The sequence below is a fragment of the Trachemys scripta genome, chromosome 3 (assembly GCF_013100865.1).
Source record: "Trachemys scripta elegans isolate TJP31775 chromosome 3, CAS_Tse_1.0, whole genome shotgun sequence".
Taxonomy (NCBI): Eukaryota; Metazoa; Chordata; order Testudines; family Emydidae; genus Trachemys; species Trachemys scripta.
The window spans coordinates 97,155,582-97,177,668 of record NC_048300.1 but is presented as its reverse complement, the minus strand read 5'-3'; the positions used below and the strand labels follow the sequence as shown (position 1 = coordinate 97,177,668).

At 40.6% G+C, this 22,087-nt stretch overlaps 1 protein-coding gene across 5 annotated transcripts in view; it reads right to left on the bottom strand.

The window, feature by feature from the left end:
• Positions 1-22,087, bottom strand: part of SHPRH (SNF2 histone linker PHD RING helicase) — a 145,612-nt gene that overhangs the window by 113,725 nt on the left and 9,800 nt on the right. For all 5 annotated transcript variants that reach the window (XM_034765475.1, XM_034765473.1, XM_034765472.1 and 2 more), the window contains exons 3-4: positions 21,757-21,886; positions 4,193-4,411 (exon numbers count right to left, since the gene is read on the bottom strand). In XM_034765475.1, coding sequence (XP_034621366.1) covers positions 4,193-4,411; positions 21,757-21,886 — 349 coding nt within the window. The remainder of the gene's footprint in view (positions 1-4,192; positions 4,412-21,756; positions 21,887-22,087) is intronic.

Genomic DNA, 22,087 nt, shown 5'->3' with positions numbered 1-22,087 from the left:
GAATAGAAAACTCTCTCTTTTGATACCAAAGTAGCACTTGGTCTATTGACCCTCAGAGGAGGAGGGAGTCCACCTCTTGTTGAAAAATAACCTCATGAAAGTGGTCCTTGAAGGGGGACTGGGAAGGGAGTTTGTGGGGAGAGAGGAAGAGAAATTCTATGAACTATCTTTGGTGGATAATTTCTAAGACCCCCAACTGTGTGTCATGATAGGAGTCCCAAATGTGAGCAAAAAGTGAGAGAGGGCTCCAAAAGATAAGGGGAGTTAAGAAGTGGGTGGCATCAATAGCGGTGGGTCGATCTCGGCTGAAGCATCAAAAGTAGCCTTTAGTGGATGGCTGGGAATGGATAAAGGTTGTGGTAGCAGAGGGGACTGAAAAACAAGGCCTCTAAATCCTCTGACATTTATGAGGGGGCTCAGCTGGATGCGGGTGGTACTGGAATCTCCCATTGTAGGCAACATGTGAAAGTCAGTTTGTTTCAGTGCACCTTGTGCAACTGTAAACCGATGAGTGATGTCTGGGCACATGTTTTTGCCACAGCCTGCTTTCTTCACTGATGCTTCTCTTTTTCTGTACTGATATTCTCGATGGCTTTAACTGCAGACCAACAGGTCTGCTGCCATCCTGATCAACCGGCAGCACCAGCTTCCCATGTGTTTGGATCGGCTTTGCCAGTTTTTAGGTGAGTTTTGAGAATGTCTGTACATCATTTTCATTGGCCTCTCAGTGTACACATTGTTGTTTTCCACTGTCCATGAAATATGGCTTTGTAGAGTCACATAGCATCCATACATACAAGGTAATCAGCCCAATGAAGTTGCACTTGTTTGATTAGGGATTCAACACTAGTCATGCAGCACCAGTCCAGGAGTCCAATGGTTGGTATCCTGTCAGACCATTTAATATTACTCTAGTTCCTTCAACTGCCTGATACAGAGTGCCCAAATCAAAGGTCCAGAATGGGTCTCCACCTTCCTTTTTTTTGGGGGGGGGGGAAGGGAGGGAGGACTGAGGAATAATGAGGAATAAGGGGAATAGAACCCTCTCCCTTGATACTGTGGTGAGACTTGTTCTATTGCCCCTTGCTGGAGGAGGGAGTCCCCCTTCTGATAGCAGAACGTCTGTGGAGGAGATGGCCTTGATCTATACACCTGCCTCTGGTGTTTTCTCCTTGGGCCCAGGATGTCAATTCCCAGGAAGTGTATAGTCTTTCAATGAGTGAAGGGACTAATCCCTTTTCTTACTGAACAGTTCAACTTGTTGAAAGGCAAATCCTGTATGGTGTTCAGGACCACCCTGAGGCTAAGCCCTGGATAGGTGGTCCATAGCAGCTTGAATGGATGTCTTTGCCTCTCATTTGCCATCCTCTATGAAGGACTGAAATTGGGCTCTGTCCTCAGGGGGAAGCTTGTCCTTGCGGTTATATTTTGCTGACAAAGCCTGGTAGATACTGATATGGAATGGCTCTCTCCATGGCTGCCTGTACCACCAGGAAGTTGGGTGATGGGAGGGAGAAAAGACTGGGGTGCGTCGGACCACGCTCGCAGGCTCCATGATGGCCTCATTAATCAGGAACATCATCTTGCTTGGACCTTTAGGCTACAGAATAGCTGGTGTTGGAGGTCCTGGACATCCTCCACTGGTATTTGGAGGTCATTGGCTATCCTTTGAAGTAGCTCCTGGTACTGCCTATAGTCACTTGGCAGAGATAGTGAGGATGAAGATGAGACTCTCATCAGAACCTGCAGATCTGGATCAATGTCGTTCTCCTCATACTCTGATGGATCTGGTGGATGCCAAGTAGGAGAAGCATGGTACGATTCATGAATGGATCTTTTCCTTATGGGTCCCCAGGCCACAATAAGGCCAAAAGGAGGGATCAACCGGATGTGGGGCCCCACTGCATCAGGTACTAGCAGTGCTTAGGGAAGTTATATCTGGGAGGATGGCATCCAGAACTCCTCAACTGCCTATCAAAGCTCAGCTCCCTCTGGGGAGAAAAGAGGCCATCCAGGGCGTCTGATTCATCCGCATCTGAGAACTGTTCTCTCTCAATTCATGGGGCCAACAATACTAGAGGATGCATGCTCCTACCTGAGGGCTAGAGACGGGATGGTTCTTGTGTCATGAAAGCCGTTTAATCCTCCAGTACGTCCTCCCCAAGACGACAGGGCTGGAGAGGACAGGAGACTGAAGGTATTGGAGGAATATATCCTCCAGTGTAAGGTAGGTGTCCATATGACCCAGGGTTCAGGATGTTTCAATGGTCGGGATCAATGATTTTGCCGTGTTCCTGGAAGTTATAGTTGGGTAGTCCTTTGAAGTACCTATGAAGAGTCAGGTCCAGCACTTTTGGATGGAGCTGGCAGTTGTTGGTCCTTGTGTTTCAGAGCCAGAGCCACTGATGGAACCAACAGATCCTTTTTCTTGTGTGTGCTACCTTTCAGCCTGGGGTTTTTTAGTGGCCCTGGCACCACAGTATCCAAGTGTGAGGCTCTTCTGTTTTGGGCAGGTTCAGGGAGGGATCTCTTCATTTATGAACATATCTGGATGGGGATCTATCTTTGTGACCATGAGAGTGGCCCCTACTCTCCTGGGAAGTCTGGGAAAAAGATTCCTTGGCTTAGCAGCCATAGACTCCACTCCTAAGCTTGTGCTTGGAGGGGCACTACTCATTTGATCGGGCTGATATACAGAGACATCTCCTTGACCCAGATCATAGTGATGTCTCATAGCCTTCTTCATAAGGTATTTCCTTTATCAAAGCTCGTGAGCTTCACGTGTTCATGGTGGAAACAAGTGAGATGCTTCACTCTGCAGCACTATGCTTCTCACCCAAGCAGTAGAGACAGTGTTGGTGATCATCACTCATGGAGAAAAAGTGAGGGCAGGACACAGCTCCTGAATCCCTAGGACTCTGGGCATAGTCCCAGACTACAAGGAGGGAGCCCCCAGCATGGGGAAAAAAGAACAAGCTATACTACCTATACCAGTGGTCCCCAATGCGGTGCCTGCAGGTGCCATGGCACCCGCCAGGGCATTTATGTGCACCCGCCTACTGATGATGGCTCTCGGCGGCATTTCGGCGGCGACACTTCTCGATGACGCCGCTTTTCGGCGGCTGGTCGTCCGGCGCCGCCACACTCTTCTGGGAACATGAATATGCTATTGAAACAGAAAGGTTGGGGACCACCTTATACTAATATAAAAGCTATAAAACTATTTACAGTACCTATTTACAGGCTATCAAAGAGAAAAGTCGGAGAAATCTGCAGACATGGGGTTCCAACTCAGGCCATGCAGCAGTAAGAAGGAACTGGAAAGGCGTCGGTCTGTACTGCCTCTTATGTCTTCAGTCTGGAGCACGAATAAAACTACTCCACATGTGTGAGCCAATGGGCATGGTTTGTTAGAATTTTGGGACTTGGACATATGGCGAACATGTGCACCCATATAGGGAATACACATAGGGACCAGCACTTGAAAAAGAATCTTTAGAGCGCTAGGGTCAACAAGCTTGGTCAATTGTTCCCTGGGTCACCAGAACTATATACTGTAATAAAATATAATTCTTAGTCTAGAACTCTGGCTTCTTGTTGATCCATGTTGATTATAACATGTCCACAGCAATGCAGAATCAATGCCAAAACTGCTCCAAAAGACATACACCTCTACCCGATATAACGCGGTAAGATTTTTTGGCTCCCAAGGACAGCGTTATAATCGGGGTAGAGGTGTATTAGGATTATAAAAGTAATGAACAATAGTAGGGAAATTCAGTGTATAGCCCAAAATATTCTGAAGTGTGGCTATTGATCATGGAGAGTAGCTATTTTTCAAACTTAAATACTTCAATTATAAGACAACTTTATTTTGTGAAATGTTATATTTTGAAACAGTAAAACCCAACATATCCAGGTTGACAATGTCTATATTAAGTTCTAGACCAACATGAAAACAGCTCACAATTAAAAATAAAAAAAACCCACATAAAAATAACTCTTAACTAGTTGCCTCAAACACAACTACAATTTTTATTATTAAAATAATAAAAACAAATCTTCCAATTACTTAATTATCGAGGAGACTATTCTAATAAAATTGTGCTAGTGCATATTCAATCCTTTTTGATACTATATTGTTCATTTATTTTCAGTAGTGTTATAATCAAGTCCAGGGCCATGTACTTGCCATTGGTAGGGTTGTTTCTGAAATTCTCCCGTTGCAACATCCAGTTCACAGCCTCACTTTGGTATGGCCTCAGTACTGGAATTAATGCAGAGTGCTGTACATCCTCCCTCAAAAACTGGATTTCCTGCTGATGTGTGTGCCTCACAAAGTCATACAGCTCTTCAATATTCTGTCGTTCCAGCTCTCTGTCAGATTCTTCCTCATCCTCCTCCAACACATCTGCATATACGAAGCAACATATTCATTATCATCTTACCCCATCTTTATCAGCCACTAGAGGTACCTCAATTAAATAAGCTTAGCTTTATTGCTATATGTTTAGTTAATATATGAAAACAGTTAAGCACCACTTCCATAAAGAGTATGAACTGAGTATATTTTAGTTGATTGTTCCTGATGGGGGTGGCAGTAGTAGACAAAAATGGGAATTAAATTCCTGAATCTTAACACTGGCATTTTTTCAGACTGCAAACCTACCAAATGCTTAGGAGCAAGAAGAGGTGGTTCCTTAGCAGGTGCTGGGCCCAAATATTAGCCATTTTAAGTATGGATACTCCAGTGTTTCTTCTCTAGTGAAGCCCCAATAGGACATACAGCAAAACAAGGTCTTTTTAATTTAAGCATGCTATGCTCTTTGGAGCTTCATTAAAATGGAAGTCACAGCCCCAGATAAAGTGCAAAAGACAACACTGGGAAGAAAATACTACCATTTTACTCCCCTTCCTACCGAGAAAGGAGAAGCAAAACATGACAAACTGACCACTTCTTGGGCCCCCTCAAAGGAGGGGCATGTAAAAAGAATTTGTTCTGCATTCTCCCAGCCTGAGGCAGGAAAGAATGTGTCATGGAGGCTGGAGGAGGAAAAAGGGAGTGGGAGAAGATTAGGAAATGTTCTTTCCCTGGTGCCCCATGAGGGAGGGAGAAAAATGAGATGGATCCTCTGCCTCAATTTCATGTGCAAGGGGAAGGGAAGAGAGAAGAGCAGATTACATGTGATTACATACGTTGTTCTAATGGCAAACCTAAAAAAACCTCAATAAATGGAAAAACTGCATAGCAAAAGACCCTGTTTTCTGAAGCACAAAACTGGAAAAGTATCAAAAAATATTCTGAAGTGAACCCCAAGGAAATGTATGCAACATTTAGGACCACGTGTTCAGCTGGTGGGAATCAGCATGGCTTTATTATTTCAACTGAACTAGATTGATGAATATCATCAACTAAGGATTAGTCCTTAGTTTCTAACTCATAATTGAGTTATGCGGGTGGAGGGGGGGGGGGGAGAGAATTCTTTTGTTTCAATTGTTTTTAATAAATATTTTTCTAGATATTTCATGCTGCCATTGAAATGTCAGCCTGTGAAAAAAAATTGATATAGATGCACCACAAAATTCAGAGATTCTTGCTTCAGAATTAGGGCCAGAATGGTACAGAATAAAAATAAACTTGTTTAAGAGATATAAATCTTCTAATAAGCCATGTTTTTCTAGATAGTTATTGTCTTTTAAATTTGCTTGTACTAATTTCTAAATTTTTTGCCTTGCTAAGTGAAATGCACTTTTCCTAAAACAAAAATGCTAGCAATCAAGCACTCTTGAATATCTGACAATTAACAGAGTATACAAGTTCATGAATCTCACATATGCATGCAATATGAATTTCAGTGAGCATACAAAATTTGTTTCAAATCTTCATTTTTTAAAGTTATGAAATATACTCCCATGATGACACACTAGAACCCAACACTTCTGTAAGCATGTCCTTTGGAAATCTTCAAAATGTAAAGATAATTTGCATCACTACATTGGAGATACTCCTTAACCCCTAATTAACTTGTTATTTCCAGTTTATTACCAAGAACTAGCCTAATTAATGGTGTCAGTATTTCAGCTGTTTCTGAGCCATATAAACAAGCTAAATAATCAAAATTCACCATGATAAATGTTCCAAGATTTACAGGCTCTCCTTTCTGGGGGAAAAAAATGCTTCCTGATATACCTGTCCTATTTGCCCAGAAGGCATATAATAAACAAAGAATCATTTTGCCATCATCTGGTTCTCTAAAGCACTTCTGTAAAATCAGCAAGAGTACCATTACTAGTTCTTTCTGCAGATATATCATCCCTCATCATTCATGACGCATATTATTAACCAAGGAACCAAAGGTCATGAAGAGAAGAAATTCTTTAGTTGCCTATATATCAATGCTAGGAGCCCATGTAACAAACGAGGAATTAGAATTGTTCATTTAAGAGCAAAAATTGGATCTAGTTGGTATTACTGAAACTTGATGGGATGATTCCCATGATTGGAATGTTAAAATCAAGGGTTATAACCTAATTAGGAAGGATTGAGTGAGCAAAGGGGAGGAGGAGTGACACTCTGTCATAAATGATATTGCTTGTTTCTGAGTCACTGATAACTTAGTACTGAAGATAATTTTCTTCCAACAGATAAAGCACAAGATGGGATATTAGTCAATGTCTGCTACAAGCCCCCAAATCACACTAGGGAAAAGGATGACTGGCTCAATATATAATTATCTATGTCGTGTAGGAAAAAAAACTCTGATCATGGGGACTTCAATTTGAGTGACAGGTGCTGGGAAGCCTCATGCTGCCAGTACTAAAACATCCTTGGAATTTCTAAATAATACACATGACAATTTCCTAACTCAAAAAAAAAATACTGCTCCAACCTGGGGGAAATGATATATATATCATTTTATATACCTCATCTTGACAGATAAAGAGCAACTGATCACAGAACTAGAAGTTAATGGTAACTTGGATACAAGTGATCATGACTTGATAACATTTATAATGTGCAAACAGAATAAAGTCCAGACCATTGATATATACACACTTGGTGCTTTAAGAGGTCCAAATTAACAAAGCTGAAAACAATTATGAACCTGCTGAGAGGAAGAATTGAATCAGAAAAATGTGTAAGATAATTGGGATTTTTTAAAGAACACTTTACTAGATGCCCAAAAAATCACAATCCCACAATTAAGGAAGAAGGTTGTGTTGGTTAAAACTGATCTGGTTTAGAGGGGAAGTGATGGCAGCTATAAAAAAGAATATATAACACTGGTCCACAATTTTTGAGAAGTCGTCTGCTTCAGAGATAAAATGCGCTATTTATTATGTATTTTGATGTGCTGAATTCAAATATGACAATTAAAACAACTGATTGGCTACTGTTTCTAAGATATTTAAGTTTTTACATTTTATGTCTATGTATATTGTGTAGATAGAGTTTTAATCATAAATGGTAAACCTAAGTCTTTTCATGTGTTTATGGTTGCTTTACATGATAATATTTCTTGATTATGTAACACTTTAAAAATCAGCAAAAGGGTTATATAAATAAAATTTATTATGAAACAAAAAGGCAAAAAACTATTATGTACATAGTTTAGTCCTATTCAGTGTCTACTCGGCGCTTCTTGGCTTGTCTCTTGTATTCATTAAATGGAGCATCTCTTGTCACTGTCCAGCAATAGTCTGCAAGCACTGATGGGCTCCATTTACCCTGATAGCGTTTCTCCATTGTTGCAATGTCCTGGTGAAATCGCTCGCCGTGCTCGTCGCTCACTGCTTCGCAGTTTGGTGAAAAAAAAATCTAGATGAGAGTGTAAAAAAATGTATCTTTAGTGACATGTTGCAACCAAGGTTTTTGTATGCCTTGAGGAGGTTTTCCACCAACAACCTGTAGTTGTCTGCCTTGCTGTTTCCAAGAAAATTTATTGCCACTAACTGGAAGGCTTTCCATGCCGTCTTTTCCTTGCCACGCAGTGCATGGGCAAATGCATCATCTTGAAGAAGTTCACGAATCTGAGGACCAACAAACACACCTTCCTTTATATTAGCTTCATTTAACCTTGGAAATTTTCCACGGAGGTACTTGAAAGCTGCTTGTGTTTTGTCAATGGCCTTGACAAAGTTCTTCATCAGACCCAGCTTGATGTGTAAAGGTGGTAACAAAATCTTCCTTGATTCAACAAGTGGTGAACACTTTTCCTCCCAGGCTCCAATGACTGTCGGAGTGGCCAATCTTTCTTGATGTAGTGGGAATCTCTTGCACGACTATCCCATTCGCAGAGAAAACAACAGTACTTTGTGTATCCAGTCTGCAGACCAAGCAAGAGAGCAACAACCTTCAAATCGCCACAAAGCTGCCACTGACGTTGGTCATAGTTTATGCACCTCAAAAGTTGTTTCATGTTGTCATAGGTTTCCTTCATATGGACTGCATGACCAACTGGAATTGATGGCAAAACATTGCCATTATGCAGTAAAACAGCTTTAAGACTCGTCTTCGATGAATCAGTGAACAGTCTCCACTCATCTGGATCGTGAACGATGTTGAGGGCTGCCATCACACCATCAATGTTGTCGCAGGCTACAAGATCACCTTCCATGAAGAAGAATGGGACAAGATCCTTTTGATGGTCACGGAACATGGAAACCCTAACATCACCTGCCAGGAGATTCCACTGCTGTAGTCTGGAGCCCAACAGCTCTGCCTTACTCTTGGGTAGTTCCAAATCCCTGACAAGGTCATTCAGTTCACCTTGTGTTATGAGGTGTGGTTCAGAGGAGGAGGATGGGAGAAAGTGTGGGTCCTGTGACATTGATGGTTCAGGACCAGAAATTTCATCCTCTTCCTCGTCTAACTCAAGTGAGAATGATTCTGGTGCATCAGGTACCGGCAGTCCTTCTTCCGTGGGGTACTGGGTGTATAGCTGATGGAATGTTTGGATAATGCACAGTCCACTTTTTCTTCTTTGACTCACCTTTCCCAACTGGAGGCACCATGCAGAGGTAACAATTGCTGGTATGATCTGTTGGCTCTCTCCAAATCATTGGCACTGCAAAAGGCATAGATTTCCTTTTCCTGTTCAACCACTGGCGAAGATTTGTTGCACAAGTGTTGCAACATACGTGTGGGGCCCACCTCTTGTCCTGATCTCCAATTTTGCAGCCAAAATAAAGGTGATAGGCTTTCTTAACCATAGTGGTTATACTGCGCTTTTGGGATGCAAAAGTCACTTCACCACAAACATAGCAGAAGTTATCTGCACTGTTCACACAAGAACGAGGCATCTCTGCTCACTTTGGCTAAACAGAAATGTGTCCCTTTGCAAAATCAAACACTGACAAATAAGAGAGCATGACACTGTATGATTTCTAGAGCTGATATAGGGCAATTTGTTCAGCAGAGTGATGTAAGCTTTGTTATGATTGCATCATCCATGACTTCTAGGAATAACTTGATGCAATTCATATCATGTATGATGCAATACCAGCTTCAGATTGCATCATTCATTGATTTGCCTAAAAAGCAAGTACTGTCCAAACCCACTCATAGATTTATTCAGAGATCCAGTCAAAGATGTATTTTAGTCCTTTCTGGTTTAAATTGAGATCCCTTCCCTTTATAACTCACTTATCCTCCGCCATTCCCAAGTCAAGGGTCATATATACTGACCCAATAGCATATCTTGAAAACTAGAGCCAATCAACAATTTTAAGCATCGTTTTCATTCTCAGTGACCCAGAATTAGTAAAGTTTGACTACATTTATTTCAGAAGCATTTTGGCTGTAGAGCAGTGTAATCAATGGAAGAAAGGTGAAGTTTATAGTAATGAATATAAATCAGAAGCTAGGAAGCGTAGAAAATTTTTAAGGGAAGCAAAGGGACACAAGGAGAAATCTATGGTCAGCAAAGTTAAAGACAATAAGTATATTAGAATCCTAACAATGGTATTGGTCCATTGATAGTCAGAAATGATAGAATTATCAACAATACTGTAAAATGGCAGAAATGTTCAATAACTATTTCCGTTCTGTGTTTGGGGAAAAACAGACACTATAATCATATCATATGATAACTTTCTTTCCATTCCAGGTATCTCAGGAAGATGTTAAAAAAACAGCTACTGAAGTTAGACATTTTTAAATCAGCAGGTCTAGTAACTTGATCCCAAGAGTTTTAAAAGAGTTGGCTGAAGACCATTAATGTTGATAAATCTTGGAACACTAGGGAAGTTCCAGAAGACTGGAAGAAAGCTAATTTTGTGCTGGTATTTTAAAAGTATAAATGGGATGAGCCAGGTAATAATAGGCCTGTCAGTTTGACATTGATCCAAGGCAAGATAATGGAGCGGCTGATACAGGATTTAATTAATAAAGAATGAAAGGAGAGTAACATAATTTAATTCCAATCAATATGGGTTTATGGAAAATGGATTTTATCAAACTACCTTTTTTAAAATGAGATTGCAGGTTTGGTTGATAAAGGCAACAGAGTTGATGTAATATACTTAGACTTCTATAAGGCATTTGAGTTGGTGCTGCCAGACATTTCAATTAAGAAACTAGGAACGATATAAAATTAACATGGCACACATTCAATGGATTGAAAGCTGGCTAACCGATCGGTCTCAGAATGTAATTGTAAATGAGGAATTATCATCAAATGGCTGCGTTTCTACTGGCATCATGCAGGGATCAGTTCTTGGCCCTATGTTATTTAACATTCTAATTAATGACGTGGAAGAAAACAATCACTGACAAAGTTAGCAGATCACAAACAAAATTGGGAAAGTGATAATATCGAAGAGGACAGGTCACTAATACAGAGAAATTTGGATTGCTTGGTCAAAGCTGTGCATAGACAAAAAATATGCATTTTAATAGGGCTAAATGTATACATCTAGAAACAAAGAAGGTAGGCCATACTAACATGATGGGGGACTCTCTCCTGGGAAGCAGTGACTCTGAGGAAGATTTGGGGATTATGGTGGATAATCAGCTGAACATGAGCTCCCAATGTGACACTGTGGCCAAAAGAGCTAATGTGATCCTGGGATGCATAAGCAGGAATCTTGAGCAGAAGCAGAGGAGTTATTTTACCCCTCTATTTGGCACTGGTGCAACTGCTGCTGGAATAGTGTGTCCAGCTTTGGTGCACACAATTCAAGAAAGATGTTGATAAGTTGGAGAGGGTTCAGAGAAGAGCCACAAGAATGATTAGCTCTATAATGCATGTTTCTAATCCTTTAGACTGAAGGATCTCAAACTATTTATCTAAAGAGAAGGTTAGGGGGTGACTTGATTATAGTCAGTAAGTTCCTACATGGGGAACAAATATTTAATAATGGGCTCTTCAGTCTAGCTGAGAAAAATATAACATGATCCAATGGCTGCAAGTTGAAACTAGACAAATTCAGATTGGAAATAAGGCATAAATTGGTAACCATTGGAACTACTTACCAAGGGTCATAGTAGATTCTCCGCCACTGACCATTTTTAAATCAGGATTGGATGTTTTTCTAAAAGAAATGGTCTAGGAATTATTTTAGGGAAGTTCTATGGTCTGTGTTACACAGGAGGTTAGACTAGAGGATCACAATGATCCCTTCTGGCCTGCAAATCTACAGCTATATTCTGCTCTGTTTTGTCTTTATTGTGCCTCTAATGCCAGCTATGTCACATGTTTTGGGAGGCTATATTATAAGTCGTCTTATCCTATTTATTACAAAATTTTAAATTTTGCAATCTTCCACCTTTCCCATCCATGCAATTACCCATATAATATATGCTGGATTCTATTTGGGGGGAGGGGGGAAGAGAGAAAGGGGTTGGTAGATTCAGAGTTACTCTTCTTCCCATCACTAATCCAAAAAGAAAAAAAAATAGCAGACAAGTAATTTTTATCTTACATATGTATGCTTTTGTCCAGTGAAGATATAGCCCATACCTCCCCTAGAATAATGGTTTTCTCCATATATCAAAAATCTTTTGACAGTTGCCATTCTATCGCCATGGTTTAAAAAGTCCACACTGCCCATTTATCTTGAGCTAGTAGGAAGCTTTCTGGGTTGAGTAGAGAGATCTAATCTAATCAGTTTTGACAGATTTACATTTATATTTAAAAAAATTAACTGATGAAAGCTTTTCTCCCAAGTCTGCAGACAGATACTTCCAAGGCCTCTGCTGATGATCATAGCTTTGCCTAGCATCTGTGGAGTGAAATTAACACACAGTTGCAATGTTGCTCCAGAAATTGCTATAAGAAGCAATGAAAATAATAAGAATAAGGTCAATTTCATCTAATCTCGGGGCCAAATACTAAAAGGTGCCAAGTATCTTCTAAGTGCCATTAAAATCAACTGGGAGATAAGTTATAGGTGTTCAATAACTCTCAGCATTTTCTCCTTAGAGTAAACAATCTCCCAAAGAAATAAATAGCATTCCATCTTCACCTTCCCTCACTGCATTATAAACTTTACACAGTCAACACTCTCCATCATACTTAATTCAGTACACAAGAAGAATATGATGTCATGAAGAGAAGCATCACATTAATGCGAAGATAATACTTGTAAATAAAATACTTTGCATTTACAAAGCTCCCTCCATTCCAGACCCTCAATGCATTTTACAAATATTAGTTTAACTTCACAACCACCATATGAAGTACCTAAGTATTAGAAAAGTGCATGGGTCTAAGTGCCTTACCCAAAACATACAAGAACCCTGTGCCAAAGCCATGAATAGGTCTCCCCCATTCCCAGTCCTTTGCTTTACTAACCTATCCTGCCTCCCCTTCACAAACAGTTTACCACACACAAGCTTCAACTTTCTGAAAAGAGAAATACTGAAACATTTAAAACAAAAATAAAGTACCACTCTCACATCCCCTTCTGTCCCCAGCCTGAGAACAATATATTTTTAAAAGCCTTAGTTGTTCTTTAGAGAGGACATTCATTGAAAAACAGAATCGTAGGACTGGAAGGGACCTCAAGAGGTCATCTGCACTCATGGCAGGACTAAGTATTATCTAGACCATCCCTGTCAGGTGTTTGTCTAACCTGCTCTTAAAAAGCTCTAATGATGGCAATTCCACAACCTCCCTAGACAATTTATTCTAGTGCTCAACTACCTTGACAGGAAGGTTTTTCCTAATTTCCAACCTAAACCACTCTTGCTACAACTTAAGTCCATTGCTTCTTGTCCTATCCTCAGAGGTAAACAAAAACAATTTTTCTCCCTCTTTCCAACCTTTTATATACTTAAACTGTTATGTCCCCTCTCAATCTTCTCTTCTCTAGACTAAACAAACCCAATTTTTTCAATCTTCCCTCATGGGTCATATCTTCTAGACCTTTAATCATTTTTGCTGCTCTTCTCTGGACTTTCTCCCGTTTGTCCACATCTTTCTTGAAATGTGGTGCCCAGAACTGGACAGAATACTCCAGTTGAGGCCTAATCAGCGCAGACTAGAGCAGAAGAATTACTTTTGTCTTGCTTACAACACTCCTGCTAATACATCCCAAGAATGAGGATTGCTTTTTTTGCAACAGTGTTACATGGATCACTCCTATTTAGCTTGTGATCCACTATGACATGCAGATCCCTTTCTGTAGTACTCCTATCTAAGCAGTTATTTCCCATTTTGTATGTGTGCGGCTGATTATTCCTTCCTAAGTGGAGTACTTTGCATTTGACCTTATTGAATTTCATCCTATTTATTTCAGACCAATTCTCCAGCTTGTCCAGATCATTTTGAATTTTAATCCTATCCTCCAAAGCACATGCAACCCCTCCCAGTGTGGTATCATCTGCAAACTTTAAAATTGTACTCTCTATGCCATTATCTAAATGATTGATGAAGTTATTGAACAGAACTGGACCCAGAACTGATCCTTGTGGGACCCCACTTGATATGCCCTTCCACTTGACTGTGAACCTCTGATAACTACTCTCTGGGAACGGTTTTCCAACCAGTTATGCACCCACCTTATAGTAACTCCATCTAGGTTGTATTTCCCTAGTTTGTTTATGAGACAGTCATGTGAGACAGTATCAAAAGCCTTACTAAAGTCAAGATATACCACATCTACCACTTCCCCTTATCCACAAGGCTTGTTACCCTGACAAAGAAAGCTATTAGGTTGGTTTGACATAATTTGTTCCTGACAATTCCATGCTATGACTTATCACCTTATTATCTTCTAGGTGTTTGCAAATTGATTGCTTAATTATTTGCTCCATTATCTTTCAAGGTACTGAAGTTAAGGGGACTGGTCCGAAATTCCCAAGTTGTCCTTATTTCACATTTTATAGATGGGCAAATATAATGCCATTTTCTAGTCCTCTGGAATCTCTCCCATCTTCCATGACTTTTCAAAGATAATTACTAATGGCTCAGATATCTGACCCTAGCTCATTTTCACTGGCATTCACTATGTTTTGCACAGGGTAGGTTCACTAATCTTTTCATTGTCATTTAGCACTTCCACCATTTCCACATTTTCTGTGATTGTTTCCCCCTCCCACCCCCACCCCACATTGAGTAATCTGTCTTTGATCTTCCTCTTGCTTCTAATGTATTTATAGAATATTTTCTTCTTACCGTTTATGTCGCAAACTAATTTAATCGTTAATAGGATTAAGTTAATCAAGTCAGAACTAAAAAGCACAGCTCTCACACATACAATTAAATTGATGGATTACTAGCCACACACAATGTAGTTCTACATTGTCCCCTAATTCACAAAGTCTCTTTACCCACACAGAGGCAGATATAACCCCGAGGAAGGGGAAAATTCAGTGATTCCCCTCACTTATTGTTAGCTAACATCATTGTCAAGTGACCTATCATTCTGCCCTTTATTAAAAATCTAGAAAAGTCACAGGCACTGTTGTAATGGATTTTTCTTTTCATTTCTTTCTATTAAGTTGTTACATTACCATGTGTTCCAATTAAAGAATGATTAGACCAAATGCCAAGTTTGACACCAAGAGAAAGAACATATTCCCCCTTAAGAATTCCCTTTGGGAAACTTCTGAAATATCAGAATAATGTTTCCCTTCCAAGTCATATAATTAATTTTTCTAGTTCATGGCTATAATTTCCTTTTTATTAAAAAACTAGAAAACCATATTGAATTTATATGCAGTCCAACCTAGTAAATTTTCCCCATCTCTAATTCCTATAATAGAACAAATTAACTAAACATAGATCAGATACTCAACAATGTAACAACTGGAGATTCAGAATGAATCCAGAAAAGCTCAATGTTCTCATGATCAGCCATATTGAAAGATATAAACAAAAAAAGATACTGATTAAGATTAAGAGTTGTTAGAACCTTTGCTAATTTGAGTAACAGTACATCTCAAAGGAAGTTATCAGTTGCAGCTAATACCGGAGACATACACACCTTGCAACACATTTTTTCCAAGATATAATCTGACACTGATTCAGGCTGGCATCCTAAAAGCATGAGGTGCTAAGGCTCTGTTAGAAATGATAATGAAGAAATTATTGGAAGGAAGAGAAAAAAGGGAGCAAGGGATTAGCACACTGAATAGCTTTACAATAAAAGGCAACAAAGTTTGGTTTGGTGGATAGGGGGAATGCGGTGGACATAATATATTGGACTTTAACAAGGCTTTTGACACAGTCCCACATGACATTATCATAAGTAAGCTGGAGAAATGCAGGCTTGGTGGAACTACCATTAAATGGATACATAATTGGTTAACCAACAGCAAACAAAGAGTAACTATTAATGGAATGATGTCAGATTGGAAAGAGGACTCAAGCAGGGTCCCACACGTATCTGTTCTGGGTCTGGTGTTCTATAACATCTTTATTAATGACCTGTATATAGGAATAGAGAGCACACTAATCAAATTTGGAAAGAACACAAAGCTAGGCAGGGCTGCAAACACTTTGGAGGACAGAGCTAAAATTCAAAGGGATCTTGATAAACTGGAGAACTGGGCTATAGACAATAAAATGAATTTCAACAAGGCAGAGTCTGAAGGCAGAAAGAGCAGTAGAGGCAGATGCCTGCTGACTGAGAGCTTGAGCAAGGGCCAGAGGCAGCTGAAGGCAGGGACAGCAGCAGAGGAACTTACCTGCTGACATCTCCAAGCCTGGAGAGCTGGACCCCAGAGGAACAATGAGAGGACCAGGGGGACTGAGGGATGCTCCCCTGACAAGGACACTCCCAACAGAAAGCCGGTGGAGGTCCTCACTGGGAAAAGTGGGATTGCACTCTAGCCAGAAGGGTTGGGGTGGCTGACCTGGCAGAGGGTTGGAAGAGGCTGGATAGGGAGCCTAAGCATGGCAGAAGACACCACACCAGGGAGACAGTGATCTCCCAGCAGAGAGGCTGGGGTGGTTCCCACCACAAAGAGTACAGTTTTAAGGACTATATACACTGGGAATGTTATGAACTATGCTTTGGAACTTTTGTTAAAGACTATTTGCACTATATTTGGTAATGAACTGCTCTTCAGGAGGGGTATTGTTTAAACAGAGTCTCCTTTGGGTTACCTGAGAGGGGAAACTGAGATAGGTGCACCTGCTGTGTTGCAGCATATCACAGGAGGATGCTCCAGGCAGGGTCTGCCTTCTCGTAAAGGGTCTCCCACCTCTCAGGAGAGTGCCCTTACCTATGAGATATTTTTACTGGGGCAGGGCACCTCCCACAATCTCTCATGTTGAAGCTGTTCTACTGTGAATAAATAAATAAAAATGTGATTTGAGCAGGAGGACCAGACCCAGAGTCTTCTGCCTCCCAGGTGGGTGCCCTAACCATTGGATTAGAGCAGTGGTTCTCAGCCTATTTATCATTCTGGGCCTCATATGTGGCCCACAAAGCGTTAACTGGGCTGCAGGTTGAGAATCACAATGCCCCCACCTAAAACCCGCACAATCCCCTATGGCTCAGCGCCCTCCTTCCAGAGACCCCCTCCACAGAGTGGGGCCAGGAGCAGACAGCTGAGCATGGGTGGGGTGGGAGGCAGGGTGCCCAACCCTGGCTCTACTGCACGGGGACTCCGACCCCCACTGTGCAGGGCCAGGTTGCCCAGACTTGGCTGGGGGGGGCCAGGCGGCAGCCGCCTGCCCAGATCCCGCTGCGTGGCAGGGCAGATAGGAGCCTGGAGCCCGCGGTAGGGGGGCGGAGGGTCACTAGGAGCCTGGAGCCTGCCGCGCGGCAGGGCACCTGGGAGCCCACGGCCTTTAGCACACAGCTGAGCTGGGCTGCGGCTGTGTGCTAATTGGGCCGCATGCAGCCCACAGGCTGAGAACCACTGGCTTAGAGTGCCATTTTCTCTTTCTCTGGCCCAATGTCCATTTAAGTATTTATCCACAGAGGAAAAGTCTTTGGGCCAGACAGAGAAAATGACTCTGTAGTCCCGTGGTTCAGGACATGTGAGGTGGGAGACTCAGGGTCCAGTCCTCCCGCTCCAATCACTCTTCTATTATTTATCCACAGTGTTTCAACTTTAACACGAGACAGTGATGGAGAGGCCCTCTCCCACATCAGAATATCCCTTAGCTCTGTGATTAGAGCACTCCCCATGAGAGGTGGGAAACCACTGTTCAAATCCTCTGGCAGAGAAACGGGGGAAATGAACCTGGGTCTCCCATATTCTTGGCAAGTGCTCTAATCACTGGGCTAAAAGTTGTAAGGTAGGCACCTCCTCTTCTAGCTATTTTGCGTGACATGAGGCAGGTGCCTAATTCATTCTTCCAAGAAACTACATAGGTGCTTATGCTGCCTGACTCCAAGACTCAGGACCTCATTAGTGGATTGCTAGCAGAGATAGGCACCTAAGTCTAGGACTGCTATCTCAAAATGAGGAGAAGCTTAGGTCCTACCTCTCTTGCCAAAATCTCCCACTGGCTAGCTTAAGCAGTCCCCAGTCTAGCATTCTGGCTTTTGTGGATGACATTCTAAGGCACCTATCTCCCTCATTCACTGTATAGGAGCCTAGATGCCTAACTCAATCTTGTGAATGTGTCATTCTAGTGATTTTGTAGGCACCTAAAAGTTAGGTGCTGCAACACTGGACTAAAGTCCCTTTGTGGATCTGTCCCACAGTGATCAATACTGGAGTCAAAAGATTTCTTATGCATATTCTTTTACAACACCACAGTACACAAATTGTTTGGGGTATGATTTTTGTTCCTGCCTTCTTACTTTTTTTTTTTTGGATACTTTGTATTCTAGACAAACAACTTAGGCCCCAATACTACAATGACAAAGTCAACTGGCCTCCTCATGGGTGTAAGGGTCTGCCCATACAGAACTTATCACAGGATCAGGGCCTTATATTATAAACTTCTTGAGGCTGCCCAACTATATATTTTATAAAACATAGGTGCAAATAGTGGGGCTACATAATTAATATTAGGGGCAGAGTAGTTTTGCCCTCTTCTATAGCATGAGTAACCACCACTGGAGAGAGGTTACCAGCTGTGATGGACTGATGCTCTCAACTGGTAAGCACAAATTCTACATTAATTCGGTGAGTAAGAAAGTGATATTTTAAAAAATATATATCTAAGGCAGCAGAGATGGCTTCAGCATCATGTGAATGGAAAGAAATAAGAGGATCTGGAGAGAAGAAAGACTAGAATTCTTTCTGAAAGTGAAACTTTGACATCCAGTAAAAGAAGTGGCAAAGTTAGCATGTGGATTAGCAAGACTAAAACATGTCAGTGCTAATGATAAATTAGCCCACTTGTTGCTAAAGTTCAATAAATGCGGGCAGGGGACTGGACTCGATGACCTCTCGAGGTCCCTTCCACTCCTAGAATCTATGAATTTATGAAATCCCTGTCTCTTAAGGTACATCCATACTGCAATAGAGGGACTCACAGCACAGTTGTGGCTGGCCCAGGTTAGCAGACTTGGGCTAGTGGGGCTCAGGCTGCGGGGCCATAAAATTGCAGCGTAGACACTGGTTTGAGTCCCAATGTCTATACTATTATTTTATAGCACCACGGCCCAAGCCTCACAAGCCTGAGTCAGCTGACCCAGGCCAGCCGCAGGTCTTTTACTGCATGTGGACGTACCCTTATTGTCAGATACTCAGCTGAGGGTACTTTTAACTTAAAATCCCAGATGGTTTCAACAATTTACATTTATTAACATGAGACTAGTATGTGATGAAAAACAGATTAAGTTTTTATGTAAAACAATATTTAGTACAATTGTATATATATGGTCCACACATTTCTTATTTGTGTTCTTCAATAATGTAATCACACAGCTACTCATATTTTCAAACAATTTAGTGAGGGAAAAATAGCTGTATTTACTGTATAAATGGATCATTTAAAAAGCTTTGTTAAAGCCTTCCGCCACACTATTCATTAAAAGCATAATGAATATTCAATATTACCCATCATACCATTTTAAAATGTGATTCAATAAACACGTATAAAAAATTACATCTCAATACCTTTAATTCACAGAAAGACTAGGGTGCTAAATATTCTGTGACGTTCTATTTCTCTATAGATCCTATGTTTCAAATTAGTCTTCAGTCAGACATGGGAGGTTGTGGCTTTCAGCATTTTAGCCATTTTACCCACCACAGTGGTGTTTCTTTCAGGTTCTAAAACACTCTCGCTGTTACTGTACAGTTTTCAGAGGAACCTTTTTTAAGGTTGAATATTTAAATTTTTACATTTACAATTTGGTATCACTTCTCAAAAATAAAGCCTTTTTCTCCTCCTTTTGTCTAGATTTATGGGAAACGTATTTACATTCGTATGTGCTTACAAAAGCAGACCACACCCTGCAAAAACTAAAGGGTTTATTCTTTCTGAGAAGCCTGGGGGCATAATGTATCCAGATGCCATTTAATTTCTGAAGAGTTACGTCACATATGTGCCCATGTATTGATGCAAGAACAAACCCCAGAGTGCTGACCCTTAAACAGAATAAATATATGAACAGCACATTGCAGTTACATGCTTTATTCTCATTGGATTTTACAGCACAAAACTATTTTTCATCCCTTGGGGAAGGCGAGCTCAATTTTGGATAGCCTAGGCCTGTAAGTCTACTGAAGCAACAAGTAGTAGTTTGAAGTATTTACATTATAGCAGACACAGGAATCGCCTATAAATGATAGCTCTGTTAAAGCAGACAAAATAAAGATCTCTACAAGTAAGTTACCAGGAAGGACCCAGTTAATTCTACAATCTCTGTTTAGGACCACCACAAAGGTTTACAAATGACATATTTTGCCTTTGTATTTAACTTGATAGATTTCAGTGAGTTTTTCTAAACAACTGGAGCTGGGGATTTTGTTTATCTTATTAAGCACTGATTCTGTGCTTCCCATTATGCAAGACACAGACAATTCCTACCTCTCAAGATCTCAAAATCAATTAAAAGACCTGAATGAGACAAAATGCACTGAAAACCCTCAGGGGAAGTTGTTAAAAAAAATCAAAGTTAAGTCTCTCTCTTATAAAATGCAGGGTGGGAGAGGGCATATGTCTTACTTTAGTTTTTGTGGGCCTCCCCACAGAAGCAATCCTATTGGAGACAGCACAGGCCTGGCTGGACACTTGGACTGGAAAGGCGTTCCAATCATAGATACAGCAGGGAATGTGGCAGAAATGAAAGGGAAAGGCAACAAGATAGCATTTGGGGAAAAGCAAAAAAGCCCTTTTAAATAAAACTCCCCTGGAACACCACCTATAACAAAATGAAGTTCCTTAAAATACAAATTAATATATTCTGGTATTCCAGGCAAATGGACACAGAAAACTTTTGGTTATCTGAACTTATGCTTTAATTCAGCACTTAGATACCAAGGGGGTAATGGAAATGTGATTAAAAAAACAAACTTAATTGTAGATAAAGATAAACCTGTGCAGGGTCTTTAAGGGAAAAAAATGGGAATTTTAATCTTTAATACTTCAACTTCAAGAGCTGTAGTGTGATACACAATAAGCCACAACCCACACAAATGCACACCCAAACAGACATTGTGATAATTACCTGATTTCCAAGTCCTCATGTTCCCTTTTTTATTTAGCTGTATGATTTTAGTTAAATGTTGTGAACATTAGTCATAAAAGTGAGAGGGTGATTACTTTGTCTAGAGCAGCAATCTTTCTGACAGAAATCTACCAGTAACCTTTCATACTGGATTTAGAACTAGTGTTTTATCCCACATGCAGAACATCTTTGTCTTTCCCCTATACGAGTCCCCTATCCACACATTTCTCTAGATTATTTTGTCTCTGATAACCAAAAATCCATTAGTGGTCTGGAGATAAGCATGGTGTGGTCAAGGCACTAGACTGGGAACAAAGGATATCTGGATCAGTTCCTAATTCTGCTAGAGACTTTGTGTGTGATCATGGACAAACCTAGTAGCCACATAATTTTATTGAATCTTTTCATTGATTGCAATGGGCATTGGACTGGGACCATAACCTTTGCCTCAGTTTCCATTAGTAAAATGAAAATACTACCACCTTCCCTATCTCAGAAGGGTGTTATGAAGATAAATTACTGTCCATTAGGAGGGGAGGGGGGAGTCAGATATTTATGGTGGTGAAGACTATATATTTACTGACAAAGACAGTTGTCATGACAGACAAAAATGCTGTATACTTCTTGCCTTTTCCTTAAAAATATCATTGAACTTAAGAAAAACTTTAATAGTAAAACAGTTCTGCAGTAACGTTCAACTGCATGATGGATAGATGATGTTACCTGGAATTATAAAGTTATAGTACTTTTCCATTAGTTTCTGAATCAGCTGGTTGGCCTTTTTTATTCTCCCACCTCCATCACTGAGAAATTCTGATTTGCTTAAGCCAGCTTCCAGAAGGTAAATTCCAACCTGTGAAACATATTTGCAAGAAATTAAAATGATTAAGGAATTAAAATAGATTTAGAGAACAAAAACCAAACCAGAACAATGCTTATAGGTTAGGAAACCACATTTGGCAAATTTTGAAGACTGGTGGCTATGGATAGAGTTAATCTCTTAACCCCATGCAAAATTTTAGTATGCCACACTTAGGAACTCAGATGGTTTCTA